At 47.8% G+C, this 8,523-nt stretch overlaps 1 protein-coding gene and 1 long non-coding RNA gene across 2 annotated transcripts; both read right to left on the bottom strand.

Annotated features, from left to right (window-relative positions):
• Positions 1 to 897: 897 nt before the first annotated feature.
• LOC107972969 (uncharacterized) lies at positions 898 to 1,401 on the bottom strand. Its single transcript, XR_001715416.3, has 2 exons — positions 1,211 to 1,401; positions 898 to 1,114 (listed from the first exon to the last, which is right to left on the bottom strand). It is a non-coding gene; the product is annotated as an uncharacterized LOC107972969 (long non-coding RNA).
• Positions 1,402 to 2,818: 1,417 nt separating this feature from the next.
• On the bottom strand, positions 2,819 to 7,064 carry LOC129137951 (PRAME family member 11-like). Its single transcript, XM_054672556.2, has 3 exons — positions 6,772 to 7,064; positions 5,411 to 5,992; positions 2,819 to 3,664 (listed from the first exon to the last, which is right to left on the bottom strand). The coding sequence occupies exons 1-3, from the start codon at positions 7,062 to 7,064 to the stop codon at positions 3,103 to 3,105; spliced, it is 1,437 nt and encodes a 478-aa protein (XP_054528531.1). The 3' UTR covers positions 2,819 to 3,102.
• Positions 7,065 to 8,523: the final 1,459 nt, after the last annotated feature.

Here is an 8,523-nt window from a genome sequence, read left to right as displayed (position 1 = left end):
GTTTTCATCATGTTGGACAGGCTGGTCTGGAACTCCTGACCTCGTGATCTACCCACCTCGGCCTCCCAAAGTGCCAGGAATACAGGCATGAACCACCACACCTGGCCATTAACCATTCTTAAAATATCACGTTGCATTCTTTAAAAGTTCTAATCTTTCATATACGTAAATTACAACACAAATATTTATACTCTAATAGTATTCACACTATAGTAAATTTTTTTTTCATGCTCTGTCGCCCAGGCTGGAGAGCAGTGGCACGATCTCGTCTCATTGCAACCTTCTCCTCCCGGGTTCAAGTGATTGTCCTGCCTCAGCCTCCTGAATACCTGGGATTACAGGCGAATGCCACCACTCCCAGCAAATTTTGTGTATTTTTAGTAGAGACGGGGTTTCACCATGTTGGCAAGGCTGGTCTCAAAATCCCGAGGCTGCCTTGGCCTCCCAAAGTGCTGGGATTAGAGGTGTGAGACACCATGCCCGGCCATAATAATACATTTTATTTTATCTTTTTTTTGAGACGGAGTTTTGCTACTGTTGCCCAGGCTGGAGTGCAATGGCTCAGTCTGAGCTCACCACAACCTCCACCTCCCAGGTACAAACGATTCTCCCACCTCAGCCTATCAAGTAGCTGCAATTACAGACGTGCGCCACCTCGCCTGGCTAATTTTTTGTACTTTAAGTAGAGAAGGGGTTTCTTCATGTTGGTCAGGCTGGTCTCAAACTCCCAACCTCAGGTGATCCACCTGCCTCAGCCTCCCAAAGTGCTGGAATTACAGGCATGAGCCACTGCACCTGGCTCATAATAGTAAATTTTTAAAAACACCATAAAATATAATCCTTGCAACACTCAATTATACCATCTGGTCGGATCTATCAGCAGATGGCTCCCGAGACTTACGGATTGGAAATTTTGATCTTATTATGAATGAATCCAGTCCAGAAATGCCCACCCTGCCCCCTGCTGGCTCCTGGGGCTCTGCTCTTTGGGGGAATCATGATGAAATTGTGGCAGAGAGTAGAAGTTGAGCCCCATTACATGCCCTGAGTTCTTGTTGCCTCTCTATTATCAGGAAAAGGAGGTGAGATTGAAAGATGAAAAGTGCTGGGACTTCTGCTGAGAAGAGAAAAAAGAACAAGATGTATTGATCTTACTGTATGCCAGACCCCATGCCAAGCCCTAAACATGAACCATCTCATTGGATCCTACCAAGGTCCTATAAGCTGTTGGACATCATCATCCTCATTTTACAGGAAGCTGAGGCTCTTGGCTAACATCCCTGACAGCAACACCAGCCCCTGAGTACTCAGCAGGATCCTTCACTTGGGTGCCCATTATGCAGGCTTCCTCAGCACAGGGAAGGTCACTCATCACCCTCAGGCACTTGATCGTTATCCACCCTTTGATGATGTCAGATTCCAGAACACGCTGCACTAGTCTCTTCCTTGATAGAGAGAGAGGGGAGGTGTTATGAGAAAATCTCTCATCAATCTGACCTAGCTCCCCAAAAAGATGTAACTTTTAAAATGTCAGATGGAAATATTTAAAAAGTGTTACATGCCTGTATAGTTGTAGTATTTTACTTAAAGGGAATGTGGCTGTCTTTACTGGCTACAACCAGTTTAAGAAGGGCTGCTGTTCATCAGGGGAACAAGCAAGGGTTGATGCTGCCCAGAGTCTCCAGCCAATACACAATATGGACATCCCCTTCCAGGGCAGCGGGAAGAGAGTGGCTCCTTGTGCAGTGAAGCTGACGTCCACCAACTAAGGCTTCTGGAAGCATGTGGAGACTCACAAGGAGTGGGCAGGGTCTCAGCATCTGGCTAGCGGTGAAAGACCCTGAGAAGAAGGTGCTTTCCGTGTGGATTGGCTCACTGTTCTTGCCCAGTAATGTTCCAGGCCTTTGGTGTCCACCTAGTGTGTATTAACCCACTGAACAGCCACAGCAACTAACAAGGAGTTAACAGACATCTAAAGAAGTGAAGAACTGGAGGAGGCCAAGCCAAGCGTGCTGGTCCACGCCTATACTCCCTGCATTTTGGGAGGCCAAGGCAGGAGAATCACAAGCTCAGGAGTTCCAGATCAGCCTGGGGAAGACAGCGAGGCCTTGTCTCTACTAAAAAGAAGTATCCGGGTGTGGTGGCTCACACAGCTGTAGTCCTAGCTACTCAGGAGGCTGAGGTGGGAAGATCGCTTGAACCCAGGAAATTGAGGCTGCAATGAGGTATGATTGTGCCACTGCACTGTAGCCTGAGTGACAGGAGACCTTTAAAAAAAAAACAAAAACAAAAGCCTGACACAGTGGCTCACACCTGTAATCCCAGCATTTTGGTTGGCCTACTTGCATGAATCACCCAAAGTCAGGAGTTTGAGACCAGCCTGGCCAACATAGTGAGGAAACCCTGTCTCTACTAAACATACAAAAATTAGCTGGGCATGGTGGTGCATGCTTGTAATCCCAGCTACTTGGGAGGCTGAGGCAGGAGAATCATTTAAACCCCAGGTGGAGGTTGCAGTCAGCTGAGATGGCACCATTGCACTCTAAACTCCAGCCTGGGCAACAAGAGTCAAACTCTGTCTCAAATAAAAGAATGGGAGGAAACTGGTTACAATAACCAAATTTCATTTAAATGCCTTGATTTTCTTGGGCTGCATCTTATTGATTGGACAACTCAGTCAGTGCCTTTTGTTTTTCCATCAATAACTGAAGATTCCTGAGGCTTAAACTGGAAAACAGGTTACTTAATAATAGACGGCACCAGACAGATTCTGCTCAGTTTTCCTTTATTTCTGATTGTTTCTTTACAACCATCCATGCAAGAGTAACTCCCTCATGTATTCTCAAGCCTGAATTCCACTCTAGACATTCAGATTCCCATTTTCGACTCTACAGGATACAGGTTCCCAAAGTCCCATCAAATCCATGGCAACATTTCCCCCAAGTCCTGCCCCTGCTTGATCACCTTTCCTTTCCCACTTTCAGAGCCCATGTGTGAAACGATGGGTTCTGTGCTCCCTTTAGGATGTACCTAAGACCTAGGTTTTAGTTTCCAAGTGTCCAGAAGAAAGCGTTTGACTTATCCATCCAAATAGGCAGGCATTCAACAGCAGTCTTGATCTGCCTCCAGGTCATAAAATGACCTGTCGTCACGGTCAGGGCAGTTGTCAGTACAGAACAAGATCCTCTTGGGGTGCCTGAAGTCCCTCACTCTCTTCAACAGCTCAGCCCTAATTTGAGCAAATCTGCTCCAGCAGAGAGTACCATCAGCACCATAACTCTCCCGCGGGGCAGGATACAGCTCCAGGCATAAGTTTTTGAGTATGATTGTGTGGCTCAGCACGTTCTCCAGGGTGGCCATGGAGATGGGATTTCCACAGAAGCTGAAGGTGTTGAGCTCAAAGCAGCGGCTCAGGGCAGGCAGGATGGCATTGACTTGGGAGTCTATGATGTCACAGTCATCTAAATTCAGGTACTCAAGTGTGGCTGCAACTTTTTCTAGCAGAATTTGGAGAGGCACAAGACTGTAATTGGTCAGTCTGATGCCACTCAGGTCCAGGGTCTTTAGTTGACTGATACTCGGGCACTGGGATAGATGCTTCAAGTCTGATTCCAAAAGCACACAGTTAGTTATTGCGAGGACCTTTAACGAGGTCTTCAGACAGCTGGGGAGAGAGAGCAAGAAGTTAATTCTCGGGAATCATAGGGGTGAGTGGAGGGTGGTGGGGAATGGCTTCAAGGTAATGGATGGAGACCATTTTGCCCAAGTCCAGGATCATTCTCATGGCCTGATGGTCAACACTTAGGATGATGTGTGATGAAGAGCTTTGCCACCGAGGTCAATTCCACTTTAGACCCGGCCCAGTAACTCACACCTGTAATCCCAGAACTTTGGGAGGCTGAGACTGGTGGATTCCTTGAGATCAGGAGTTTGAGACCAGCCTGGTGAACATGGCAAAACCTCCTCTCTACTAAAAATCCAAAAATTAGTCAGGTGTGGTGGCGGGAGCCTGCAATTCCAGCTACTTGGGAAGCTGAGGGAGGAGAATCGCTTGAACCCAGGAGGTGTAGGTTGCAGTGAGCAGAGATCATGCCACTACACTCCAGCCTGGGTGACAGAGCGGGACTCTATTAAAAAAAAAAAAGGAGAAAAAATAATTCCATTTGAGGCTGAGTCATTTCACCATCATTTATAGGAATGGATCAAGTTCACAGAATCCCTAAAGCTCCCTTTCCTCATCTGTCAGGCAGAAAACCACATCCCTGGGCCACAGGAGCCCAGTGGAGATGCAGGCATAAAGGACAAACCCAGACAGGATCCTGCAACATCAGCTGGGGTGGGCGGGCTGCAGGCGTCCCTGACACGCCTGTATCATCAGCAAACCATCTATCACTTTCACCATTCTTTGTGCCTGCTCCCTGACCCTCTGTTTCAGAATCATACATTTCCTAGGTAATTAATTTACCTGGAGCTCAAAAGAAACTTTTACAACAGGGAATTAGAGATGGGATCATTCATGTTCACCAAACTGTGGGGCACAAAGCTGATTTTCTGACATGTGCAGGTTTGCTGAGCATTCCCCTCTTCAGTGCCCACTTCACTTCCCTACTTCACATCATCTTCTTAAAAATTATCTTGTTGGCTGGGCATGGTAGCTCTCGCCTATAATCCCAGCACTTTGGGAGTCCAAGGTCGGTGGATCACTTGAAATCAGGAGTTGGAGAATAACCTGGCCAACATGGTGAAACCCTGTCTCTACTTAAAATATAAAAATTAGCCAGGTGTGGTGGCCCACGCGTGTAATCCCAGGTACTCGGGAGGCTGAGGCAGGAGAATCGTTTGAACCTGGGAGGCAGAAGTTGCTGCGAGCTGAGATGTCACAACTGCACTCCAGCCTGGACCATCAAAGTGAAAATCCATCTCAGAAAAAAAAAAGTTATCTTGTTTGTTTTTACTTTTATTTATTCATTTCTGACAGGGGTCTTGGGATGTTACCCAGACTGGTCTTAAACTCCTAGGCTCAAGCTATCCTCTTGCCTCAGACTCCCAAAGTGCTAGGATTACAGGCATGAGCCACCGCCCCTGGCCAATTTTCCTCATCTTAACTTAGACACACGTCCTCAGGAAGAATTCAGAAAGGCACCCTCACTAGATCTGAACCCTCCAGTAGCTAGCTTCCTAGCATGGCAGCCTCTCTATAGCATCTCCCCTAGCTGATCCCTCTGCCTCTATTGGGAGGGTTGCATGATACCCATTTCAGGACAGGGCCGCCAACAGGACAATGCATGGACATTCTAGTATCCCCTTCACTGTTTCATCCTCATAGGCTGGCTCACAGTAGAGGCCCACTAGTGTTTACTGTAACAGGCTCTGCTGTGGTCTGCAGAGAAAGCTCACCACTCTCCCTCACCTGAGCAGCTGGTCCAGGTGGCCTTCGAGGAAAGAAACAGAGTTCATATAAAGCTTTTGGAGGCAGCACAGCTTGAGGAACTGAGTGGTGAACTGGGTAACAATCTCCTTCTTCTGCTCTGGGGAAACGTAGCGAGAGACATCCATGTGGGAGAGAACGAGCTTCTGAAGATTCCTCATGTGGCCCAGGTATGGGGTAAACTGTGTCAGGATGGGCAGTATCCACTTGCAATTCACTTCCACCTCCTGGATACAGTCTAGGTTCACCATTTTCAGGATGCTTCTGATATTGTGGAAGGGCATTCCCAAAATTTTCAGCTTCTTACAGCACAGGTGTAGTAAATCTCTCCTCTGCTTGACCCATAGAAGGAGGCAGGTGAGGTATTCATCCAGAGTCCTGTTCTTGAGCCAAAGTTCTATGAACACAGTCAAGGGCTGCCGTCCTCTCATCCTTGGACAATCCTGCACTGGTTTTTTGTTCCTCTTGGCATTGAGGAAGCACCCATGGGCCATAGCTTCAGACCAAACCATCCAGAAGTTCTCACAGACATCCTGTAAATCCAGCACTTGAAGTTTACACCTCCTGTGGGAAAATAGAGGTGAGACTGAGAATTTCAGAACTCATTTCTGAACTTAAACTCCACATCCTGGATAGCAGCTCCTCCCCTCCCTGCTTGTTGTCCCTCTCTCTGACTTTTCTTCACCCTGTTTTCCCCTTGGATCCTGCCCACTTCCACATTTTTTTTTTTTTGAGACCAAGTCTCCCTCTGTCACCCAGGCTGGAGTGCCGTGGTGTGAGGTCACCTCACTGCAACCTCTGCTTCCCGGGTTCAAATGATTCTCCTGCCTCAACCTCACAAGTAACTGGGATTACAGGAACCCACCACCATGCCCAGCTAATTTTAGTATTTTTAGTAGAGTTGGGGTTTACCATGTTGGACAGGCTGGCCTCCAACTCTTGACCTCAGCCTCCCAATGTGCTGGGATTACAGGAACCCACCACAATGCCCAGCTAATTTTAGTATTTTTAGTAGAGTTGGGGTTTACCATGTTGGACAGGCTGGCCTCCAACTCTTGACCTCAGCCTCCCAATGTGCTGGGATTACATTGTGAGCCACCGTGCCCGGCCCAGTTCTCACTTTTCATGGTGCCTTTCAGTGCCATTAGAGGAGAGGTTCCTCTTACCTCCATGGACCTTGTGTGGTGAGCAGTGCTTTCCCTGAGGAGCTGGTGAATGGCCAAGTCCTCTCAGCTTCCTCACCACCACCATCCCCCACTTGGGCCTCCTCACTTCTCATGACCCAGCTGTTCCTTCTGTTGGACACCTGGGCCCTCCCCACCAGCCCACCTGGGCCACCTCACCTGGGACGAACCCCTTGGGTAAGCAGTGCATCAAGCCCATCGAGCACAGCTTTGAAGGCCTCCAGACAAGGCATCTTTATCAGAGGCCTCAGAGGGAGGCGGCGGAAGGGCCAGGCCTGCACCATCAGCTTCAGGGCCTCACAGCGTCTCCTGCTGAAGGCCTCCACGAACAGTGGGGGGAAAAGTTCTGTGGGCAGCTCCTCCAGGGTGGAGATGGCCAAGGCTTGATCCCTCAGCAGGTTCTGCCCCGCAAGCTCCAGGAGTCTGAGTGGAGTCCGGATGCTCATCTTCATGAATCTGCAGGGAAAACTTCCAGAGGACAAACCCAGAGAAAAGGCATCACTCTCAGGCCAAGCCCATGCAATCTCATCTTCTCCCAGGGCCAAAGTCACTGCTCTGGCAATGGTGAGAGAGCCCTCAGTTTAGTCCAATTCTGCTCTGTACTCAGTGGCCATTAAGCCAGCATTCTGCCTCTGCTGCATCAGCATGAGAGTCTCCGAAGCAGTGAGGAAGCAGGGCCACAACTAGCCCTTCCTTTCTATCCAGTGTTCCATCCAGTGACTAGTGAGTGTGGAGGAACCTGAAAGCGAACCCCTCCTACCATTGGGGGAAATTACTAATTCCTTAAGTTTCTAAAACAATGGGAATGGGAGTGTCACAAGCCTACATGCCCACATTTTCAGTTCCTACAAATAAGCTTGTTGGGAACATTCATGGAGCATCCCTAGAATAGGTTCTATTTGTTTTCTTTTCATTATTTAAGCTTGCTTTCTCTTTCTCTCTCTTTCTTCTTTCCTTCTTTCCCTCTGTCCCTCCCTTCTTTCTTTCTTTCCCCCTCTCTCTCCCTTCTTTCTTTCTTGTCTTCTTTCCCTGCCTCCCTTCTCTCATTCTCTCTCTCTTTCTCTCTCTCCCTCTCTCACTCTCTTTCTGACAGGGTCTTGCTCTGTCACCCAGCCTGGAGTGTAGTGGTGGGATCTTAGCTCAGTGCAGCCTTGACCTTCCAGCTCAAAGGATTCTTCCTCCTCAGCCTCTCAAGTAGCTGGGACCACAGTTATGCATCACCACACCCAGCTCATCTTTTATTTTTTGACTTTTTGTAAAGACAGTGGATTTCGCTATGTTTTCCAAGCTGGTCTTCAACTCCTAGTCTCAAGCAATCTACCCCTCTTGGCCTCCCATCATACTGGGATTATAGGTGTGAGCCTCCGCCCCAGCCTCATTATTGAAAATTTCAGTGAGATGCAGTGGTCTCCGCCTGTAGTCCAAGCTAATAGGGAGGCTGAGGTAGGAGGATCGCTTGAACCCAGGAGGCAGAAGTTGCAGTGAGCTGACATTATACCACTCCACTCCAGCCTGGGAAATAGGCTAGATTGAACAGAGAGACAGAGAGAGCTACATTTGATTAGAATTCTTAATGTCTACCCAGTTAATCCTGTTTGGATTTTTGACTTTCTTAAATATTAACTGATCGAATTAGATATTCATCCATCAAAATGAAAGATTTAGGGATAGGGTGAAAGTCCAGGACTCATTCACTGATTCCCTTCACAAACATGGAGTTTTACTAATATGTGTCCTTCAAAGTCCTGAGTGTGAGATAGGGAAGGGTTGAACCTCTTCCTGATATTAGACAGAAAGAAAGAAAACTTGAAAGTATCTTTGTTGAGGGATCCTTGGCCACGTCAAATTTATCAAAATATTTCAGAGTTAAAACAGTTTTCAAAGACAGAGATGACAGTCCCTAAGAAAACA

The sequence above is a fragment of the Pan troglodytes genome, chromosome 1, assembly GCF_028858775.2.
Source record: "Pan troglodytes isolate AG18354 chromosome 1, NHGRI_mPanTro3-v2.0_pri, whole genome shotgun sequence".
Classification (NCBI taxonomy): domain Eukaryota; kingdom Metazoa; phylum Chordata; class Mammalia; order Primates; family Hominidae; genus Pan; species Pan troglodytes.
The sequence above is the reverse complement of the archived record's forward strand: the minus strand, read 5'-3'. Positions and strand labels throughout refer to the sequence as shown.

What these genes read in the sequence shown, in the direction of transcription:
- LOC129137951 (XM_054672556.2), bottom strand. Translation starts at nt 7,064, where the DNA reads ATGAAGATGAGCATCCGGACTCCACTCAGACTCCTGGAGCTTGCGGGG. An exon ending in ACCCAAGGGGTTCGTCCCAG is followed by an intron (nt 5,993 to 6,771) that starts GTGAGGTGGCCC and finishes ATTTTCCCACAG; the next exon opens with GAGGTGTAAACTTCAAGTGC. An exon ending in CACCTGGACCAGCTGCTCAG is followed by an intron (nt 3,665 to 5,410) that starts GTGAGGGAGAGT and finishes CTCTCTCCCCAG; the next exon opens with CTGTCTGAAGACCTCGTTAA.